This window comes from Macrotis lagotis, chromosome 3, assembly GCF_037893015.1.
Source record: "Macrotis lagotis isolate mMagLag1 chromosome 3, bilby.v1.9.chrom.fasta, whole genome shotgun sequence".
Classification (NCBI taxonomy): domain Eukaryota; kingdom Metazoa; phylum Chordata; class Mammalia; order Peramelemorphia; family Peramelidae; genus Macrotis; species Macrotis lagotis.
In genome coordinates, this window is record NC_133660.1 from 35,071,932 (window position 1) to 35,095,983 (window position 24,052).

General features: G+C 36.4%; 1 protein-coding gene across 2 annotated transcripts in view; it reads left to right on the forward strand.

The window, feature by feature from the left end:
• AFP (alpha fetoprotein) overlaps nucleotides 1–23,491 on the forward strand; it is a 36,063-nt gene extending 12,572 nt beyond the window's left edge. For both annotated transcript variants that reach the window (XM_074228446.1, XM_074228445.1), the window contains exons 6-15: nucleotides 1,980–2,077; nucleotides 4,405–4,534; nucleotides 5,870–6,084; nucleotides 11,730–11,862; nucleotides 13,123–13,220; nucleotides 15,078–15,216; nucleotides 17,644–17,867; nucleotides 19,281–19,410; nucleotides 22,944–22,998; nucleotides 23,334–23,491. In XM_074228446.1, the coding sequence (XP_074084547.1) occupies nucleotides 1,980–2,077; nucleotides 4,405–4,534; nucleotides 5,870–6,084; nucleotides 11,730–11,862; nucleotides 13,123–13,220; nucleotides 15,078–15,216; nucleotides 17,644–17,867; nucleotides 19,281–19,410; nucleotides 22,944–22,988 (1,212 nt within the window). In that variant the 3' untranslated portion in view covers nucleotides 22,989–22,998; nucleotides 23,334–23,491. The remainder of the gene's footprint in view (nucleotides 1–1,979; nucleotides 2,078–4,404; nucleotides 4,535–5,869; nucleotides 6,085–11,729; nucleotides 11,863–13,122; nucleotides 13,221–15,077; nucleotides 15,217–17,643; nucleotides 17,868–19,280; nucleotides 19,411–22,943; nucleotides 22,999–23,333) is intronic.
• The last annotated feature ends 561 nt before the right edge of the window (nucleotides 23,492–24,052 follow it).

Sequence of the window (24,052 nt, forward strand, 5' to 3'; positions counted from 1 at the left end):
TTTTGTAAAGGCTGCCTCTCATGCCATAATATGACTTTCTTATCATCTGCTTCTTGAAAAATCTCACTCCCTTCAAGGTTCAGCTCAAGTCCCATTTCTTTCTTTCATTAGTTTTTTTCTGATTTTTTTTGGTTGTTGATGCTCCCTTTCCCCATTTCCCCTCTTCATCACAATGGATTTGTATTGCATTTTTTAAAATTTACTAGCTATTTGACCCTGGACAAATCACTTATCCCTGTTTGCCTTAGTTTCTTCATTTGTAGAATGGGGAGAATAAAGTTGTAACTTTATTTTCTCATCTGTAGAATGGGGAGAATAGGAGCATCTTCCTCATAAGGCTGTTAAAAAGGTCAAATGAGATAAGATATAAAAAGTGATTTGCAAAACTTTAAACAATATATATATATATATATAATCTATATACACATGCTACATAAAGACTATTATTATTATTGTTGTTGAGATCAAATATAAGAAATGTTTGCAAAACTTTAAGCAACATCCATATGCAATGTTAGTATGATGACTGTATTGTTATTGTGGTTGTTAAACATAAACTCATTGATGTCAAGGTTTTTTTTTTCATTCTTGATAGTCCCTTACTAAGAGTTTAGTGAGTGATTGAATGACCCCTCCTAAGGGGACTTGGCAAAGGCCAGGGCAGGGACAGAATCTGGAACATTCTCAGGTCTTGTTCTCTTATCTTGGTCCACTGCTCTTCAGGCCATGGCAGGGGACATGCTATTTTAAGGGGGTACTCTCAGCACCCCTTGAATGATCACTCCCAGCTCTCCCTGGGGCTCCTGGGCTCCTGTTTCAGAGTGACTCAATTGTTAAACAGGGAAAGTTGAGTTCCTGCTCATATGAGTCTGAGTGACCTTCCACCTCTGAGATCAAAAGCAAGGTGATAGCAATCAGCTCTGAGTGAGGCAGGAGGAAGAACAGAAGACAGTGGGCTATGAGGCAGAAAGAAGGGCATTCCTGGGGTAGGAACAGTTTGTCAAGATATGACATACTGGCCCTGAAAGAAAGTAGTTGCTTTTTTTAGTTGAAATACTTTTGATTGGGTGATATGAGAATTGACTCATTAGGGTTATGTATTATGAATCAGAAACATATTTAAAGGATTAATCTTATCCCCTGTCCATTCTATAATGAATTTTTAGCTCATTAATTTATAAGGATTGACTAAGGTGGTGAACTTGGAAGCAGGAAGACTCATTTACCTGGGTTTGAATTCGGCCTCAACATTTACTCACTGTGAGACCCTGGACAAGTCACTTAACCCTGCTTGCCTCAGTTTCCCCATATGTCAAATGAGCTGCAGAAGGAAATGGCAAACCATTCCAGGATCTCTCCCAAAAGATTCCAGATGGGATCACATAGAGTCAAACGTGACTGAATGTCAAACAACAAGTGTAGCTTATAAGCACTCAGTTTATTTTGCACTTCAGAACTAGAAAAGACTCCCCAGATTTTATAGATGAGTAAACTGAAGCCCAGAGGGATTTGAATAAATGTCATCTTACTTTTGACCCAGCACTTTTTGGGGGGAATGGGGTGAGGTGAGACTAGATATTTCGATATCACATTAAGGTTTATAATACACTTTACAAATATTATCTCATTCAATACCCACAACAACCCTGAGAGAGGTATATTATTACCCCTATTTTAAGAATGAGGCAAACAGTTTAAGTGACTTGACCAGGGTCACACATATAAAATGGCTGAAGCTAAATTTGAACTTGGGTCTTCACTTAGTGTTCACTGAGTCACTTACTGCCCCCAACCCCACTTTCTCCCCTATCCTATGCTACATTCCTATAACATTAAGTGTTTTAATTTAAAAAATAATTTACAAAAAATGACAATTTTTCTACACAGAGCTCCATATTTTAAAATGTGACTTCTTGTTTACTCATGAGTTTTGTCCTTGAAAGTATTTTTCTTTGACATTCTATGTCTTTTGAATCCAGGCAGCACCGGTCACCAAAGAATTAAGACAGAGCAGTTCAATCAACCAGCACATATGTGGGATCCTGAGGAAGTTTGGAGAACGGACTTTTAAAGCCATGTAAGTTTCTAGTTCATGGTTCTGGGTAGGAAAGAATGGATTATTTGCTGGCAGCATCTTGAAAACATGATCTTTGATTATCACCTTTTTAAGGAGCCTCACTCTGATGACTGCCAATTTCTTAGACTAGAATCATTCTCTTCATTTTTTTTTTGCCAGTTGTTTTCAATCCAGTCTGTTTTCATGACTCCATTTGAGGTCTTCTTGGTAAAGATCCTGGTTGGTTTGCCATTTCCTTCTTCAGCTCATTTGACAGTTGAAGAAACTCAAGTAAACAGGGAGAAGTGACTTAACCCAGGGTCACACTGCTTTGTAAGTGTCTGAGACCAGATCCCAACTCAATTCTTCCTGAATCTGGTGTTCTAGCTGCCTCTGGAACAAGGGAGAACCAAGTTCAAATCTGGCCTCAGTTACTAACTGTGTGACTCTGGGCAAGTTACTTACACCTGTCTGTCTCGTTTCCTAAATTGTGTTATGGGAATAATAACTACCCACCAAGGTTGTTATGAGGATCAGAAAATCAGATTTGCTGAGGTTTGAGCCCAGGGTTCTCCACTTTGTAGGCATTTGATAAATGCTTATTCCCTTTCTTCTACTGCTTTCCCTTACCAAAATGAGGGTCATATTATGTGAATTTCATAAATACTCATGAATTGATTGGTTGATTGATAATTAGATAATTAGGAATAAACATACACAAAAAGTCAGAAATGCTTATCAGTCCTGTTCCTATGCCCATTCTCTAGTGAAATTTTAATTTAGAGGAACAAATTTGGATAATTAGCTTTAAACACTCAATATTTAAATCCTAAATATTAAATATAAAAAATATTACTAATGGCAAAGCTAGGTGGTACAGAGGATAGAGAGTTGAACCTGCCAGTTTTCTGAATTCAAATCTGGCCTCAATCACTAGCTGTATGAGACTGGGCAAATTACTTAATCCTGTTTGCCTCAGTTTCCTTATCTGTCAAATGAGGTAGAGAAGGAAATGGCAAAGTACTCCAGTATCTCTGCCAAAAAAAATTCCAAATAGGGTCACAAAGACTTGGATATGAGTGAAAATGACTGAACATCACCCAAAATACACATATAGATGTCTAGAAGGGTGGACTAAATATGACTCAGGGGCAGCATAGGAGTCTGAATCACCCCTCAACAAGGGAGATTATGACTTCTGCCTTGAGGAGAATATGAAAAGGGATTCTTCCCCTATAAATCCAAGAGGGGTATAAGGCTAAATTTATATTTTGCCATTCAAACATTACATATGTGGAAGTACAATAATTAGAGATTCATACAGAAAGTAAGTTTCCTGGTAGTTCTTAAAGAGAAAGGTAATTCTAAGCTTGCACCATGCTAACTTGGCCCCTTGATTACAGAAAAGATCATCACAAGTAACAAATAGTGAATAAACTCAGTTCATAATGATAGCATTTGCTAAAATTTGTTGTATTTTAAACTTTGCTAAGTGCCCTACATGTTATTTCATTGAATCCTCAAAACAATTCTATGAGATAGATACTATTATTGTCTCCATTTTACAGATGAGAAAGTTGAGACCCAAAGAGTTTATATGGCTTTCTTCACACAGCTAGTGTCTAAGATAGGAAACAAACTCTTCTCCACTGTGCCACCTTTTGAAATAAGCAGCAAACAGGTGGTGGAGAAGTTATAAAGATTAGAATACACAAGATATTGCATATGAGATATTCTTTAGATAGGAGAGAGAACTCAGCTCAGTTGAAGAGAGAGATTTCACTGAAAGGAAAATCTCTTTCTGAAGTCCCTTGGGACATCAACTAGAAATAAGAAGAACTGGCTACCCTTAGTGTTTGTGACTCCTAAAGTCTTTCCTTGCACCTCTCCTGAAAGGTTGGCCACATGTGGCTCTCTACCCAAAACCTATGGATCTAACACTACCCTTTATATAGTATCAAGCCCAATTCCTATTCACCAATCAGGAGAGTCATATCCCATATGCCAGAACTGCAGGTTTTGTTGGAAGGCTGGGTCACACTTGGATAATAGAACATTATCTTGAAAGAAATATATATGATCTGATCACTTACTATCTCAAGGAGGAAAGAGGGAAGGAAGAGAGAATAGAATTTGGAGCTCAAAACTTTAAAAAAAATGTTAAAAATCAATTTAATATGTGATTGGGGGAAAATAAGATATTATTTAAAAAAGAAAGAAATGTATATGTATCCTCAAACTGCATAAGATACCTTGGTTAACATTTTTTTTTGGCTATGGAGATATTTAACTGCAAATATTATTGTATTCTGGGAAATGAATTTGTTGTTGTTTCTTTTTCTTTCCAGAATGCTTACCAAGTTGAGTCAGAAGTTCCCTAAAGCTAACTTTACCATAATTCAGAATCTTGTCCTTGATGGTGCCCATGCTCACATGGAATGTTGTAATGGCAATGTACCAGAGTGTCTGCAAGACAGGGTAGGTAACCACATTGACCTTGGATAACAGTATGAAGATTCATAATTTCTTCATTGTCAGGGAACTTCACATTTACAATCTACTAAGTGACAACTTGATTATGACTAAGATGATAAAGGTTAAGGACTGTCTGAGGGACACTTAACCCCAAGAATAAAAGTAATGAACAGGAGATTTGAATTTCTAAACTTAATTCATTTCAAGAGGCAGCTAGGTAGTGCAGTAGATGGAGTACCCTGAAGTCAGGAAACTGATTTGGTCTAAATTATTTCTAAAAAAAGAATGTTTAAGAATTAATAGAATGGGGATAATCTAATTAAACATAGGGTCTGAGTTTGAATCCAGCTGTGGATTGAATCATGAACTGTGTGACTCGGGGCAAATCACTTGATCACTATTTGCCTCCATTTCCTCAGTTGTAAAATGTAGATAACATGATCTACTTCATAGAGTTTTCATGAGGATCAACTGAGATAATATTTCCAATTTGTTTAGCAGAGTGAGTGGATTCCTCTTTTAGACTGTAAGTTCCTTGAGGACAAGGCTTGGCTTTTGTCTCTTTTTGCAACTCCAGGGTCTAGCACTGAATAAATTTTTATTAACTGATTGGCACAAAATAAGTTCTTAAATATTTGTTGCCTTTCTGATTCCCTCTCTTTTGACTAAGCACTGTGCCTTTATGTTTTGATTATGGTCAGTGTTCTCTTTGAATTTTGCTGATGTCTCTAAGAGAGAAGATAACCTCTGGGACACTCAGGCTGAAAGCAATGAGAAATAGAATGATCCCCCCCCCCCCCCATTTATAGCCAGCCTTCATTTGAGGACAGTAATTAATCAGTAATTAATCATTTCTCTCAAATCTTTGTCATGTGTCATCATTGGAGACAATCACTCTACCCATGGTCCCAGCATAGACCAGAGTTTATATCCTAGCTATCCATTCTAGTCTTGATTGTGAACCCACTGAGGAGTTTACTTTGCCTCTTTGGAGTTTCTCACCTGTAAAATGAGAGGATGAGTCTATCTGAATTCCAAATCCTAAAATCTGCTATGAACCTTAGCTTAAAGGTTTATAAAAGTGCTTCATATTAATTATTTCATTTGATCCTCACAACCACCCTAGAAAATAGATGCTTTTATTGTCCTGATTAATTAACAATAATGAAAAGTCACACTTTTACTGACTCTATTTACCTCAAGGGTATAACCCTGGTCTTCTGATTGCCAATGCAGTCTCCACTAACCATACCCACTCCCTCCTCAGGCTGACCTCTTAGAGAATAGTTATTTCCAAGTCAAATGTGAAAGCTGATGTTGCCATTTTATCTTTTACAGAATGAAATTATGTCATACATCTGTTCTCACCAAGATATCTTGTCAAGTAAAATCCAAAAATGCTGCACACTGCCCTTACGAGATCAGGGTGAATGCATAGTAAGTGCAGAAAATGGCAACCAACCAGAAGGCCTATCTCCTAACCTGAAAGGATTTTTAGGAGAAACAAAGTTCCACTTGCTTTCTTCGGAGAAAAAAGATTTCTTCCTGGCAAGGTAGCATGCTTTATCTTCATATCTTCATTTTAATAAGAATGTTGATTTGATGACCTTAAAGATATGTACTGGGGAACAAATATTGAACTTTGTGTACTTAAAGTCCAACCAACCTTGCTCTTCTTCATAAGAGACACTCCAGGTATCTTCCATTCCTGGGACTGGGGACTGTTTCTCATTCCTCCCATGTACTTCCTTTTTACTACCTCTGACAAGTGACCTTTCTTGACCCTCGCTTAGTTGCTAGTGCCCCACCCCATTACCCTGTTTTTTTATGATACATAAATTATACAGTCTTATATGTATTTTCGCTATCATCTTTTATGAAATATAAGCCCCTTGAGGTGAGGGACTAATTTTTTTTTGTATCCTTAGTGTGTGGAGTAATAGTAGGCACTTAATAAATTTTTGACTGATTGGTTGCCTCGGGACCAGAAGACATAACTTTCAGTAAAGGAAAAATTTAAGTTTGATAAAATATTTTCTTCATGGAACAGCAGATGCCAAGGGGTTGAGCCTCCCTCTTCTACTAAAGACCCCAGGATTAGGCTCGTGTATAGACCAAATTTGATTCTGAGAGACACTGACCTCTAAAGAAGGGAGTTCAGTTCTTTGCTATCTTCTCTGATGCTATGGGTTTGGAGGAAAATCATTTAAAGTTTTGGTTTGACTGATATCTGTGGTCTTCCCAAAGGCCAGAGGAACTCTTTTACAAGGGTATTTAATATACAATATAGTTCAGGGATAGAATAGTTATTTATTTCCTTACAAGAGAACCATGAATCACAAAAGTGTGCTTTGATACATTTAAAACCTAGAACCATAAGCAGTAATTCCTGTTGTGATCTCCCCAAATGGTTGATATTTAAAACATGAAGTACTGGGATTATTAAATCAACATTTTAACCTTGACATCAAATATGCACTTTGTGACCTATTTGATTAAGATTCATGACTTTTGGTAAAGTCAACTGAAGGCTTAAACTTATGGTCAACTCATCCAAGGAGAATGAAATTGCAGAAGAACTGTTGTGGTTCGGTTAAGCCTTGATTGAGGGAATCAGGGTTTCTGATCTCTAGATCTCATGAAGCTGTCTTCAAGATTAGAATTACCACCTCTGTATTATTGTTTTAGCACTTATACTCAGAGAAAGAATGACCAAGTAGAGGAGGCAGCCAAGGCTTTAAGATCCAAGATCAGTCTCACTTAGACAGCACATGTGCCTACTGCCATGTGTAAATAGATGCCATAACTATTTTAGGGGTGAGGGGAGAATTAGCCTTTAATTGATGGGAAGCCCTCCATAGGGTTTTCCCATTAAAAAAAGAAAGAGATTTCCATTTTAAAGGTCTCTGAATAGATTGTTCCTCTGAATTTAATGGTCACTGAATTTTTTTTGCCATCATGGAGATCAAATGACTAATAAGGAGATTACTATTTCATTCCAAAGCATCCCTTCCTTTAGCAGTGAGCCAGAACACATATGATCTACTGTAAGTGGTCCATTGGAGCCTGGCTTAGCTCCACACATACATCAATTATCCTTGCTTTTCCAAATACTAATTGATTATTCTCTTTGATTATTCTCATTATTATTGCAATAGCCACGTGCCCCAGGTTTCCTCATTTCAGAGATAAGGAAACTTAGCTTCAAAGGTTATATTAGGGTCACATAGGCATTAATGTTCAGAGCAACCAATAACAGAGGAGCTTGGTACAAGGGGATTGTATGAATCTCAAAAAAGGAAATGTTATTGAGCCTTGGCAATTGAGGAATGATCTAGAAATAACTTTGGGGAGTAGGAGCTTTGCCTGCTCCTCCTCCTAACTTTGTTAGTATGAAGAATGGAGAAGTGGCACCAAGGCACCAAAATATTCCCAGAGCCAAACTGATTGGCCATTAAATTAGGAGGGATTCAACGACCTTTAAAAGGAGTGATTCTACCCTATGGAGAACTCTTTCCACATGCTCACTATATAGGGATTCTATGGAGGACTTTACATCACTTAAAGGAACTGGATCATAAGAAATATGGTGCCCTCAAAGAGGAGTCACATTTCTAGCAAAGTAATATTGTTTGAAAAATTCAAAATGTAAAGGGATTTAGGGGACCATAGAGTGAGCATCTCAGAAGACATAGTGAAAGGAGCTAGACAATGGATGAACCTAGGTGGAAAAGTAAAGGGGATACATCTCTAGAAGTAAGACTAGATGACGGGATTTGGTGAATCAGGAAAACAGTTTGCCAAGTCATGCTCCACTGTCAGGATAAAAAAGTAGACTATGGGAAGAACTGAAGATAGAATTCATTGGTGTTGGTATTGAATGTAGTCTCATTGAAATTTCTTCCCTAACAGTACTGTGGGCTATGGTTCCCTGTTCTAAGCAACACTTTAGGGCTTTGAGATCTGGTTCTGGGCAGGGGAAAAATAAAGTCCTTTTCTTGTCTAAGCTTCAGTTGGCTCTTCTGTAAAGTGATGAAATTATACTAGATGGTCTCTAAAACCCTTTCCTATTCTAAATGCTTTGGATTCTATGATTCTGGGCAGTGGATTTGGAGTCAGAGAATCTAAGACATGAAGTGACTTAAGGTCATAAACAGAGAGTAGCAGAGGATTGCATTCAGGGCTGTTGACTAAATCAAGGGTTCTTTCCATTGTCCTACCGTATTGCTTTGGAAATCCCTCTTCTGTCACTTACTACCTGTGTCTTTGGACAAGTTACTAAAACCCTCTGGATTTTACTTTCTAAATCTGTAAAATGGGAGATTAGACTAGATGATTTCTAAGGGCTCTTTTAACTTTAAATCCTATGATCAGACCCTTCTACTTTTAACATTTCCCGTATTCTATGAAATGAGAGTGGTGGCTGCAATTTTTAGCTCAAGCACCAGGGGGTGATATTAGAATGTGTTTTGCCCAAGTTGATTGGGCAAGAGTTCTGAGACAAAAGGAAGACTATGCTTTTTGTGGCTCTCCCTGTTGTGATTCAGGAATTATAGATCTTACAAAGGATCATAAATTTAGTTTCTTTTCCCCTGGTAGCAGGGGACATTAGCAACAGTTCTATACTTGATGCATAGATTGTAGGTTCATCCTCAAAGGGACTTTCTTTTAGCCTCTTTTTGCATCCCTAGCACTTAACACTGATCCTGGCCCATAGTAGGTACTTGATAAATATTTATAGACTGGTAGTATAGTGTCTGGCACAAAATAGGCACTGTTACAATCTGGCACTAAATAAATGTTTATTGATTGATAGAAGTAGGTAGTTTATGAACTTACATTTTAATAAGGTAGCCAAACAAAAACTATTGATTAAGAGCCTAGACTCTGAGGAATGCAAATCCAAAAGTCAGAGTAAAATGTATTTATAAACATTTCATTCTGTTATAACACATACCTCTGTTATCTATCTAGTTGTTGGGCCAGATTCTTGCTGTATAATTTTAATTTAATTTCTCATGTCATACAACTTAGCAAGAACATTGGGAAAAATCTCATAAATGCTCTCCATTGTTACAATATAAATAGGCATTCACACATATTGTGTATCCTGGAACATAATTTAATAACATTATGGGCTTAATGGGAGCAAAGTCTAGAATTAATATTGACAAAATAATAGGTCACATTTCTCTCTTGCTTTACAAAGCACTTTTTATCAAAATATTCCAGTGTTTTAAGTAATTTAAATACTGCCATCCTAATTTTACAGATGAGTTGGAGTTTGAGATCTGAGTTCGCATAATAAGTAGCCAAGCTGAGAATTGAACCCAAGTTTCTGATTTCAAGTTCAGTGATGTTCCTATGATAATCAGGTTTCTAATCAGTTAGATATGACACACATTCACTGAGTATGACAAGTGATAATATTATAATAGCCCCCAAAATGAGTAATTAATTCCTTTAATGTGGAATAACAATAAGCAAATCTAACAATCAATCATTTATTAAGCACCTACTGTGTGCCAGACACTATATTAGCCACTGAGGAAAATTGTCTCAACCCTCAAAGAAGTTTGTATTCTATGGAATGAGACTATATTTGTATATAGAAATATACTAGATATGTTAAAGGGGGCAGCTGGGGGGCACGATGGATCGAATGCCAGGCCTGTAATCCAGAGAACTAATCTTCATGAATTCACATCTGACCTCAGGCCCTTTCTATTTATGTGAACCTGGACAAGTCATTTAACCCTGTTTGCCTCAGTTCTGCATCTGTCAATATTATCTAGATAAGCAAACCACTCTAATACCTTTGCCAAGAAATCCCCAAATGAGTCTTGAAAAGTCAGAAACGACAGAAACAAAGTCAACCATATCAAGAAGACATAGTAAAAGCAAACACAAGTGAACAGTTTTCATTCTGTTTATACTTTAATTTCCAAAGTTGATTATTTATTTTGAAGCATCTACCTAGGTCATATGGTATTAGTGGCAATGAATATGTGGAAAAACATTTGGGTTTCTCATAAATATTTGCATTCAACAGTTATATGAAATTGTATTCAGGGTACTTGTATATAAGTTTCATCATTTCCATATTCTAAGTTTGTGATCAAAGTGTAAACCATGGTAGACAAATATCTTTGAACAGAAAAGTGAAATTTATTTAATTTAATAAAGTCCTAATAAATGCATAAAGAAATCAACCCAGAAATAATTATTATGGGTGTATGATGGTTTCATCCTAGGCACTTAAGGGTCCTTGTCATTAAGGTGCTCACAATCTATATCAGAAGACACACAAACTTGAAAAGATAATAAATAATGATAATAAGTTATAAAATCCTAAGATAGTGGTTGCGCAGTAAATGTGAGAGCAGGAAATCACTTTGGAATAGTATTTGGGAAATTTTAAATGGTATGATGAATAGAATATTGGACTTGGAATCATGGAAACCTATCTTCAAATTCTAGTTGTGTGACCCTGGGCAAGTCATTTCCCCCCCTTTTTTGTCTTAGTCTCCTCATTTGTAAGATGGATAATACCTACTTATCAGGGTTGTTATATCTAGTGAGATAATGTTTTCAAGTGCTTTTGCAAAAATCTAGAAGTATGTAACTGTTAGTGAAGATGATGATGAGGATGAGGATGGTGGTAGTAAGATAAGGGTGTCCTGGAAGTGATAAGGGTTTGAGTTGGGCCTTGAAGGAAGAGGTAAGTCCATGAACATCTGTGAGAATCAATGGAGTATACTGGCTTTCCATCTGCAACTCCTTACTTTTTTCCCCAATGGTAAGAAACAAGGCATGCAGAATATTCTATTTGAAGAATTATCTATAGATATATTTTCATTACTTGAAAAGAATCATTTTTGTCCTATTTGATTATCTTTCTCTTATATGATTGATGTTGAATGTCTCTTTTTTTTCTGAAAGTATAGCCAGGGATAGGTCATGCTGAGCATCTCAAGTTGATGTATAACTGGTTAGAAGGCTATTGGAGACTGATCTTAATATACCCCTCAATAGTTCCAGGGGACATCATTCTACTTCATTTGTATCCTGGTGGGTTCCCAAGTTTTCTATGAGATCCTCTCACATGTTGTTTATTAAAATTCGTGGAAGAAACATGATAGTCAGGACTATAGCTGTAATTCAGCTCTAAGCTAATGTCACTTTGGGGGTTTTTTAGGTTTGTGTATGAATTCTCAAGACGACACCAGGAACTTGCCGTCCCAGTGATTTTGAGGGTTGTAAAAGGATACCAGGAAGCTTTTGAAAAATGCTCCAAGACTGAGAATCCTTTGGAGTGTCAGGACAAAGAGGTATGTGTTTTAATCTTTGATGTAATAACAGAAATGTTCCTAATGCTTCCATTAGATTATAAACTCCTTAAGGATAGGATTGTCTTTTTGCCTCTTTTTAGAACCCCAGCATTTAGCAAAAGGACTTGGAAAATAATAGGCACTTCATAAATGCTTATTTGTTGATTTATTCCAGTGACTGAGGTTGCTGATACATGTGTCATTTTTCTCATGTTTATTTTCTAATTTTTGAACTTCTGGTGTCCACTTCTGAAGGATATCGGTCAAGTCATGAGTAGATTCAGTCTGTGATGACTGAGCCATTCAGCACCCTTAGAAAAGCAACATTGATATGCAGAATGATTACAGAAATTAGCACATTGTCTGGTACATACTAAATGATTAATAAATGCTTTCTGACTGGCTGACTTGATGTAAACTAAATGTTGAATTTTATATGAAAATAATTTTTGACTAAAGTTAAGACATAATTCCCATATATTTTAATTTGTTCTTCAGTCTCTAACATCAGGTGGTATTATATAATAATTGGAAAAAGGCCTGGTTTTGGAGTCTAAGGAGACCCAGATTTGCATCTCTCCTCTGAACCCTTATTATGTGACCTTGGGCAAGTCACTTCATTTTGGTTTTCTTATCTGAAGAAATGGGGATTAAAAATACCTGTGAAGCTAACTTCACAGTTGAGGACTGTAAAAATAAATTTGTATGTTCTTTGCAAACTTTAAGATAGTCTATAGATGTCAGTAAAAGAAGATTCAATAAGTCACAACCTCTTAGTACTTTGGGCAGCTCCTTTTCACTTTAGACATCTGTAGAAGGGAGTTAGGTGGTGTAGTGCTTAGCATGTTGAATCTGGAGACCAGAAAATCTGAGATTAAATCCATTCTCAGATACTTACTTCTGTGTGAAGTTGGACAAGTCACTTAAATTCTATCTGCCTCAACTGTAAAATGGAATAGTGATAGGGTTGACAAGTTTAAATGAGATGCTTGTAGAGTTATATAGTGCCCAACATATACCAGACACAATAAATGCTAGCTATTTTTACTATATGCTGATGAGAAGGTATTGATCTCTATTGATAGAGGGAATTTCCCTTATCCCTATGCCAATGAAATCATAGATTCCAATCTGATATCTCTCCCTTATTCCTAAGGTTATTTTCATGGTAGTAAAGAATAGAATTGTTTTGAAGAGGTTCAAAAGGTGAATTCTTCAAGGAGAAAACAATAAGCTATAGTGTTCCTTTTACCTTTTCAGGAAGAAGAATTAAACATACATATTCAGGATAGCCATGCACTGGCCAAGCGGAGCTGTGGGCTCTTCCACAAATTAGGAGAATATCACTTGCAAAATGTGTATGTATTTCTGGGAGGTATTTTTCATCATCTGATGATAACATGAGAGCTAAAAGTAAGACTTATTTTATCAATCAGAATCCAACTTTCAGGTTGGACAATCCAGGAACTAAAGTTTAGCATGGAAAATGTTCTCCACTCCTATATTTCTTTTACCAACTATCATCTAAGGGAGGAAAGAAACATTGATTAAAAGTCTACTATGCACCAGGTCTCTTCACAAATATCTTCCTGTTCTCCTAGTCCTTTCAGGTACCCTTCTCTCAGAGATATTGTGAGGACAAAAAGATCTAATATTTATAAAGCACTATATAAATGCTAGCTATTCTTATTCTTATCTTTCTTATTCCTGTTCTCTTTGATTTCTTGACATTGTCGTTGATCTTGTGGATCACCCTCTCCTCCTTGTTCGTTTCTTCTCTCTAGATTTTTGGGACACCACTCTTTCCTTGTTCTCCTCCTACCTATACAAGTAATTCCTTCTTAGTCTTTGCTGGATCCTTATCCAAACCATGGCTCCTAACTAATGGTGTTCCTCAGGGTCCTCTTCTTTCTCTCTCTTTACTACTTCACTTGGTTACCTCATCAGTTCCTACGTATTTAATAACCATTTCTAAAATGGTGATTCTCAATTTTTATCTAATTCAGTCCCAACCCCTCTGTGGACCTCTAATCTTGCATCTCCAACTGCCTTTCAGACATCTTGAACTGCATCCCATAGACATCTTAAACCCAACAGGTCTCAAATTGAATTCATTCTTTTCCTCCCTAACTCCTGTCCTCTTCGATCCTTCCTAGTATGGAGGACAACACCAGTTCCTCAGGCTCACAACTTAGGAGTCATCTTGGACTTCTCGTTATCTCTCATATTCAATCTGTGACCAAGTTCTATTTTTTTCTTTGCAGTATCTCTTGCCCTCATTACCTCACACCTGGATATTGAAGTAGCTGTTGGTGGATCTGCTTGCCTCAATTCATCCTTTATTTAGCTCTCAAAGTGATTTTCCTAAAATCACATCTAATCATGTCATTCAATTTTTTGAATAAATTTCTGTAGCTCCCTATCATCTCTAGAGAGCAAATATGAAATAGTCTGTTTAGTATTCAAAGTCTTTCATAACTTAGCCCCTTCCTACCTTTCCTGTCTTTTTACATCTTACTCCCTGAAAAAAATTTTTTTTTTTTGATTCGGTGACACTGGCTTCCTAACTGTTCCACTAATGAGACACTCTGTCTCTCAACTTGGGACATTTTTTCCTCTTTCCTCCATGCCTGGAATGCTCTACTTCTTCAACTTCAGTTATTGACTTCCCTGACTTCCTTTAGGTCCCTTTAATATCTTCTGTCATTAACTTTCCCCAATTTTCCCCTCCTCTCTTTTTTGACATTTGGGATTAAGTAATTTACCCAGGGTCACTCAGCTGATAAGTGTCTGAAGCAGGATTTGAACTCAGTCTTCCTGACTCCAGGGCCAGTGATCTATCTACTGTGCCACCTAACTGCTCCCCACCTCATTCTTCTTAGTTCTAGTGCCTTCCCTCTATTAATTATTTTCCCTATAACCTGTATATAGTTTATTTTGTGTGTATTTATTTGCATGTTGTTTACCCTTTTAAATAATTTGCTCCATTAGAAGAGGGACTATCTTTTGACTCTTTTTGTATCCCCAGGGCACTTAACCCAGTGTGGCAAATAGTAGGTGCTTAATAAATGTTTATTGATTGATTATTTATAATGGTACCAATAGTTCCAATGTTACTATTGTTTCAGTTTGCATAAAGTTTGAGGAAGAGTAAGTCACAGAACATCTATTAGTAATCAGAATAACCACTGGGAATGCTTCCCTCCCATCCCCAGATTCCTTGTGGCTTACACCAAGAAAGCCCCACAGCTGACCTCTCAAGAGCTGATTGGTTACACAAAGAAAATGGCAGCCACTGCATCTTTATGCTGCCAACTCAGTGAGGAGAAACAACTGGCCTGTGGGGAGAGTGCGGTGAGTGACTAATTTAATTGGTTTTTTAATTAATTCTGTTCAGAATTTATTTTTCCTGCAAAAAGTAGACAGCTATGAAATTTTCATTTGGGATTTTTTTTTTATTAATCAGGAATGGTAAAACCAGGAAAACTTTGCCCAAATGAGGTGAAAGCTCAGAACTAGGGTCTCCAGTATGAGGCCCTGCTTTCAGTCTATCCAGAATGTCTGATGGAAACATTAGTTTACATATCTATGCATTTATAAATATATAATATATTTATACACACAATATACATATTTATTTGTTTGTTTATTTATTTTTTAATTTATTCTCTATTTGTGAACAACAGTGTGGTCCAGCAGATTGATCAATAAAATATTAATTTCATGACTTATTTTTTGTTTCCCAAATATTTATTTTTCCATTTGAAAGAAATTCTAATTGATCTTGACAGGAGAATGTCCTTGTGTTTTTGGTTATATTCACTGTCTTTTTTCTGCCTTCTGGGTTTCAGATCCTAATAACATATTTTTCCCCCATGCCATTATAATTGTATTGACTCCTTTGACTTTAATTCTGAAATTCAGCAAGATATTCCTTCTTGAGAACCCTGTACTGTTTTATAATGAGAACTAATAAGAGCCAGCATTTATATAACCCTTTAAGATTTGAAGAATATTTTATTGCATTTCACCATCACAACAATCCTGTGAGGGATGGTTTTTTTTAAATCATTCTTAGGACCCTGAACCTGAGGGAGCTCAAGGGATTGGCTCATTTTCCTAAGTGTCTGAAACAGATTTGAACTTGGGTCTTCCTGACTTCAGGTCCAACATTATATACCATGATACCTAACTGTCTTAATTTAGAGATGCATAATTTCCTCCTTATATATTAGCACTAATTTATGAATATGCATTTACATAGAAAGCAAAACTGATTGTTCTGATCTGTCATACACCAAGGCAAAGTGGGTCTTTTTCCCTATACATCTTTTCCTCCTTTCCTCTGCCTCTTGCAGAAGAGTTATTGCGTGGACTCCAAGGGCCATGTATGCAGACCTCCATAACTGAAGGCAAACCTTGACTGGTACTTTCTGGATTTGGAGCCAAGCAAAATTCTTTAATATTCTGTGGGGACAGGTGGGGGCAAACATGCAATTCCTTTTTATTCTGAAACATGCATGATTCCCTGGTTTCCCAAAGTGATGGGGATAATTCACTCAGATCCCCATGAAAAGGAAGACACAGCCTTGATTAATTGATTTCTGTAGAACAGAAATCTTTTTTACATCTAAAAAACTAATTATAATGGAAAAATATATAAAGCTTGAATACAAGACATTATTTGAACAAGACAATAATACTATGAGCTAAGTCCTCCAGCTATTATTATATATATATATATATATATATATATATATATATATATATGTATGTATGTATGTATTTAGGTTTTTGCAAGGCAATGGGGTTAAGTGACTTTCCCAAGGCCACACAGCTAGTTAATTATTAAGTGTCTGAGGCTGGATTTGAACTCAGGTACTCCTGATTCCAGGGCCAGTGCTCTATCTACTGTGTTACCTAGCCGCCCCTCCAGCTATTATTTTAGAGAAGACTTCAGGACAGGGGTTCCTGATCTTAGGTCCATAGATCCATGAAGTTCATGGAGAGATTTCAAGGGAAAAGTCAAATGGTTGAGAAAAGATATTATATTCTTATTTCACCTCTAGCTGAAATTTAGTGTTTCCTCCAATTTCAAAAATATGATTCTAAAAAGGGGTCCCTAGGTTTCTACTGGACTGCCGGAGCTGGTTCATGATACAAACCAAGCAAGGAAGAAATCTTTCATTTGGATGTTAAGTAACACTCTTTACGACCCACATCTAGGGAAGATTGGAAACAGAATTGGAATCCAGATTTCTGCTGACTCTAAGTCTAGGAATGTTTCACTGTATCACACTTCCTCTCCATTCTTTGAAAATTCACTTTACAAAGTAGGATTATCTGAAAGGCATAACCCATAATCACATTTGGTTATCTCTATCACTAAAATAAAGGAAAATTCAGGTAATTCTGAAGCATGGGGAATAAGTGAATATTATGGAATGGAAAGACATGAAGACAATCAAGAAATTCCAATGCATTTTAGTTAATTTCAATAGACACTTCTTAAACAAATTCTGTATACAGAGAAAGTGAGAAAGGTTAAAATTTAGATAAACAAAATTCTGCCTGTATGGGACTAAATGTCTACTAGTTGAAAGAAAGCATAAACATAAATTGCTATATCATGAATTCATATGCATACATGTTACATATATGGGTATACTTAAAATTAAGTAGAAAATTTAAATTCTGGTTATTTTTTTCTAAATGGCATCATTTTTGAGACCTAATGTTCAATCTCTTATTGCTTTTCTTTTCTCTTACTTTCCCTTCCAGGCTGACATTATCATTGGACAGCTATGTATCAGACATGAAATCCAACCCATAAATGATGGTGTGGGCCACTGTTGCGATTCTTCCTATGCCCACAGGAGAACTTGTTTCAGCAGTTTCCTGAAGGATGAAAAATATGTTCCTCCTCCATTCTCTCATGAACAATTCAAGTTCAGTCAAGAGCTTTGCCTGGCTCAGGGGGAAGAGCTGCAAAAGAAGAAACAAGAGTAAGCAATTATGAAGGGCTTATGAGGGAAAAACAAACAATATAAATCATGTAACATAGATAAGCCTTCATCTACTTTTCTGAGCCTCACTTAGAATTGTTGAGTTTGTGGATCTGTTCTCCAAAGTGCTCAATGATCCTTTGTTTATATTTGTCCTGACATCTTGAAAGCATCCTTGTGAAGAGAACATTTTTGGGGGTGGGAAAGGCAGTCAACTATGGTTTCTGTTATTCATGCTGCTGCCCATGTTACACCAGCTCTAAAGATATCCATCCATTCTGGAATAGGGTGTAGAGAAAGAGATAGGCTTTCTCACTCTGGGATCACAATCAGTGCTGGGATGGAGAGGGCCATATGCTACCTTCTTCTGCAAGGCTAAGGAATGACCGGACTGATACAGTAAGATACAATGAAAGCCTAACCCTGAAATGGGTTACACCATCATCATTAATGGTCACACCATCATCATTAATATAATTTATTGAACCCACGATAATCCTATGCAAAATATTAAGATGTATCAGACATGATTTTTGCCTTCAGAGATCCAGGGTGAGGACAGAACCTTTCCAAAGACAATCATTAAGAATACAAGTTAGCTCATGGTATTAATAGCTCACATCTGGATAACATTGTAAGGTTTACAAAACATATACCTCACATCTCCCTTGTGAGGTAGATGGTAAAGATCTGAGCCTTGACTGGCTGACTATTGTAGTATAGGTATTATTGTCCTCATTTCCCAGACAAGGAAACAGTGGCTCTATTTGGTAAAATGACTTGCTCAAAGTCACATAGATACCCATTTTTTTTTTGGAAGCTTTAAGGCAATAGACACAGGACCACTGATTGAGGAAGTTGTAGAGAGAATGAATGTTTTGAGAATGAACTGAAACCAGACGAGTGGTGAAGTTTCTTCCAACTTTGAGATTCCATAATTCTATTATTCTGAGTGCTATAGCATTTCAGAGGAAGACAATTGGAATGATTCTGTAAGGTTTCACCTAGAAAATTGGACATGAATTGCGGTCTTTCACAATCGTGGGGAAAATCATAGAAGGGAAGAGGGAGGACATTTCGTCTTGGAAAGGAGACAGGGCATCTCTTCCCCCAAAGTACCTACCATTCAAAGCAGGAAGATGATGATCATAAATCATACCAGAGAATGTAGAAAATTTTATATAAGCAGCCAATTTTAATAAACATTTGGCTAAGCCAGTGGTTTACTGGGTGCTATTTGTGTTAGAGCAATATTGATTGAGGTAGGCTCAAAGATACTGATTTAGATCCAAGATCCAACATCAGACAAAGGCAGAAGAAAGTTGAAGTAGATGGATATTGCCTATTATTGATTAGGGATATTTCAGAATATGAAATAATTCCTCCATGTTGATGGATTTGTTTTGGTCCTAGATTTCTGATTAATCTGGTCAAGCAAAGGCCATACATAACAGATGAACAAATGAAAACAGTTACTGCAGACTTCACAAGTCTGTTGGAGATGTGCTGCAAAGGAAAACAGGAAGACTGTTTTGCAGAAGAGGTATTTATGATTCCCTTTTTTCCTTATCATGACTGGTTGCATGTTCTATGATATGAAATCAATAAGATAATAGCAAACATACCTCCCAGCATAACAGTTCCCAGTACAGCAGCTCCCAGCATAACATCTCCCAGCACAACAGCTCCCAACATAACAGCTCCCAGCAAAACAGTTCCAATCATAATAGTTCAGGTCAATTCTTTGGGCAAGGCAAGCAATCCTAGACTTCACTCAGAAGCATTTTATCCAATTAGACCTTAGCATCTTTCCTATAAATATAAAAAAATATAAAAATAGGCACATAACCCCTTTCCTCTTTCTGCTTTTCTCTGTTATACCAGAAGGGAGCAATAAAGAGCAACAGAGCATTCTAACAGAATGGGTAATGGTTGTAACTGAACTTGTCTTCCCTTAAACTTTAATCTTTATTCAATCAGGAATCAGCAACTACAGGATTCTTGTTAGTTGCCTTTTCTATTTTTTCAATCTTTCTATTTCTCTACCATTACATCTTTTTTTTTTAAGTTTGAACCCCTAAAATCTATACCCTCAATGATTTAAATTAAAACCTTGTGGGAGTCATTCACTCATCTTTCACTTGTGAATGGAAGGACTTAGAAAGATGGCTTTCTCAGGAATCTATAGAAAAGAAATATTAGATGATAGTCAGCAGGAATTACAGGACCAAGTGAGGGACATTTTTTAGGGATGAGGCAGACACAATCCTGTTCATAATCTGAATAAAAGAGGAGCTAGCACATAGGGAAATTTTGAAAATGTGTGTATGTTTGTGTGTGTGTGTGTGTGTGTGTGTGAGAGAGAGAGAGAGAGAGAGAGAGAGAGAGAGAGAGAGAGAGAAAGGGTCCCAGTGTGGAATGACAATAGTCACTTCTTATGTCCTCTGCCTGAGGTGTTCCATTTAGGCTGACATGTTCTAGGATTAGCATCATTCAATAATCTCCACCACCACAGATACCTACTGTGCTAGTGATAAATTTTCAATGCATGTACGTAACATATTCTTCCCAGCTAATAAAAATGAGCTAATCCACCAACCAAAACCACTAATTGTGCATAACCATTCTGAAAACACAGACCTGTCCCACCCAGTCAGGTGAGAATCAGCAGATTTTAAGAAACTGGGACAAAAGAAAAATAATGCCAAATAGCTTATAGTGCTGTCCTTAAGAAATGTGAATTATAGAAATTGGGGGTGGGAATGTGGCACCATGGAGAAAGACAAGGATTCTCTTCTCTCACTTAGTGTTCTTATCAGCTCCCAGGCATCTCCATGCAGCTCTGCTCTATCTTCTGAGCCCCAATCCTGTATCACCAACTGTCATTAGGACATTTTGATTAGGATGCACCATAGATATTTCAAACTCAGTGTGTCCCAAACTGAAGGCATTATCTTTTCCCCTAACCCCTTCCCTTTTCTCAACTTTCCTATTACTATCAAGGGAACCATCACCCCCTTAGTCAACCAAGTTTACAACATAGGTATTCCCTTTAATTCCTCATTCTCATTCTCATCCAATCTGTTATCATATTTTCATTCTGACAACATCTTATTAAACATCCCTTTCTATTTTCCAGCACTGTCACCACTCTAGTTCACACCTAGATTATTTCAATAGTTTTCTGGTGGTTCTGCCTGGTCTAGTCCCTCCCCATTTCATTTCAGCTTCCACTAAGCTCCCCATGTGATTTTCTAAAATCACAGGACTAACCATGTTGCTCCTTGCTCCCTAACTCAATAACCTACAGAGGTTTTCGCCTTTCAGAACCTTCTCACCTTTTAAATTGTCTTCTGTTCTACTCCCCTCCATGCCCTCCACCTACTCTGATCTCCTGGAACTGTTATTTTATAAACCACAATCCATCTCTTGATTTCGTATCTTTACATGTTTTCAATAGCTGAGAATCAAGACCCTCTTGCCTTTACTTCCTGGCTTCCTATAGTCTCAGCTTTAATTTAATTTTCATCAGGAAGACTTTTCTGGTTTTCCCTAACTTCTAGTCCTTACCCTTTTGATTACTGTATCTTGTAGCTACATATTTATTTATATGTTATCTCCCTGTTTCAAATGTAAACTCCTTGAGGGTAGAGACCTTTTTGATTTTTTGGCCTTTCTTAGAATCCTCAGCCGTTAACATAGGTCAGATATACCAAGTGTTCTTTGAGTTATTACATAAAATAAGGAACCATATCTTCTAAAGCCTTTACAGTTTGATTTAAACTTATATATTTATACCCCAGTTCATTTTTTTATTCCAAACTGCCAAATCTCAGCTGAAAAGTGATTTTTATAAATTTTTTTTTAAAAAACCCAAAGTTTTTTTCCTACTCTTTTAAAACATCCATTGTCCTCTATGAGAGAGAGTTGACATCCTTTAGCCATTGTTTTTAACATGTTTCTTTATACACTAGTACTTTTGAAGTTTTTTTTTTCACCAAAACCTTTTCTTTTTGAAAAGGCAGCACCTGAAAGATGTACCATAAAAACTTTGTTTCACCAGGAGGCTTTTCCTGGTTTTCCTCAGTTTCTGGTCCCTTCCCTTTTGATTATTGTATCTTATACCTACATAACTATTTATATGTTATTTCCCTACTTCAAATCAAATTTGAATTTTGAATATTCAAATAATTCTAATATTTTAATTCAAATTGACCTTTGAAAGACTTTGTAGAAGGATTTGCTTAACAAATGAATACTGTAAACAGGATTATTATGGAGAAGGACATGATAGATGTTTATCTTGCTGTAGGCAACAAAGGTTTTCTAATTTTTCTGGAGAATACTTTCCTATGCAAAAAAATTCTAATTACCAATGACCACAGGCTGTTAAAATTTGAAATGGCCAGTCTGGAGTCAGACATCTTGGGTTTGAATCTCCATATGTGATCTTAAGTAAATCACTTTCCCTAAATTTCCTCATCTGTAAAATAAAGGAACAGATCATTCAATCAGTCTCTAAGACTCCAGATTTTTCAACTTTGATGATTCTATAAAGATATTCAAAATAATAATAGCACATTAATAATAATAATAATAAAGCACATTTCTTAAAATAGCCTATAATTAAATTTTTTTAACCAATCAGATCTTAATGGGTGAAACTTAGAGGCTTTATGAAATATAAATCACAGCTTTAGTGTTGAAAGAAAGCCTAGCACTGTGTAGTCTAACAAACTCTCTCATTTTATAGATGAGGAAAGAGTCCCAAAGGGATTATATGAGATGTCAGAGGTTAGACAGGAATTAAGGGTCAATAGTAACCTAGGTCTTTTGATTCTCTAAATTTTGCATCAATCAATTAACAAACATTTATTAAACGTGATTGGCCTTGGAATACAAATATAAACAAAGTAAAATAATCCTTGCCCTCATCACATTGTATATATGAACTAAAAATATGCACAACCCTGTGTAGTTCAAAGAGAACACTTCTCAGTCTTACATTATTGGCAAAATCTCTTGTTCCTTTATATGACTCCTTTTCACATATATTCTATCCTTTTTTTTTTTCAGGGTCCAAAACTGATTGCAAAAACCCAAGAGGCTTTGAGAGCTTAAGCTATTTCAGGTAATTTCAACTTTGGTAGAACATAGAAATCCAAGTCATTGCTTGGTTGCTAAATGTAATTAATTAAATTAAAATCTTATGTCTTTGAGGATGTGGTAGAGCCATTGAATCTCATTATTTTTTTTTAATCTATCAGAGTCTCTCAGAACGTATTCTTTGAGAATCTCTGATGTTCTTGGTGTTTTGATTTTTAAAAAAATCTATTGAGTTTTTCTTTATAGTTCAGAGAAAATTATAAATCTCCTCAATATAACTTAGAGAGAAAATAATAAGTCTCTACTGTTGTTTATCATTTTGGTGTTTATTATGTTGCTAACTTTGTTCCTTTGTTGCAGGGTGAAGAGAAGAAGATAAAATGAAATCACTATGTTGTGCTCTCTCTATATCTTTTATAGGCATGATTCTTTTAGTGATACTTCCATATTGTCAGTTATAGAAACAGCTGATATTTTTCTGTGAAATTTCTGTTTGAAAATAAAGCATTTCCCAGATTCTTGCTTCTCCTGGCCTTCTATACTTTATTTAAAAAAACCCAAAAGAAAAACTGAAAATCCAACATCCACCACCTACATTGGCCTAGAGGCAGTTTCCTACCCTTATGTTAACAGGTTCTCTTAGAATAAAATTGTCAGGAAGGTACAGGACCATTCATCAGGATGTTATTAGAGTTCAAGAATGATTAACCACTGAGATAGGAGATTAGAGAAGTTGTGGTTTCTTTATTATAGGAACCTCCTGGATGAGAAAACTCTTTCCCAACCATGTTGGCACTTTGTAATTTATAATCTTGAAGAGTTATGAAGGACACTGAAAAGTTAAGGGACTTGCTTCTGGGGAACAGGGAGGTAACTTATAGTTAATTCAGGACTAATTTATCAGCATTGTAGAAATTTCAGTGGTTCTCATAGTTGTAGCAGCACAGTCAAAAATAACAGCGAGATGCCCGCTCATAGGACCCAGAAACACTGCTCATCAGGATGATGAAGTTTGTAAAGGAACACTGATAAAATTACCCAGAGGCTCCCCTAGATGTGGAACTGACCTAATAGCATCA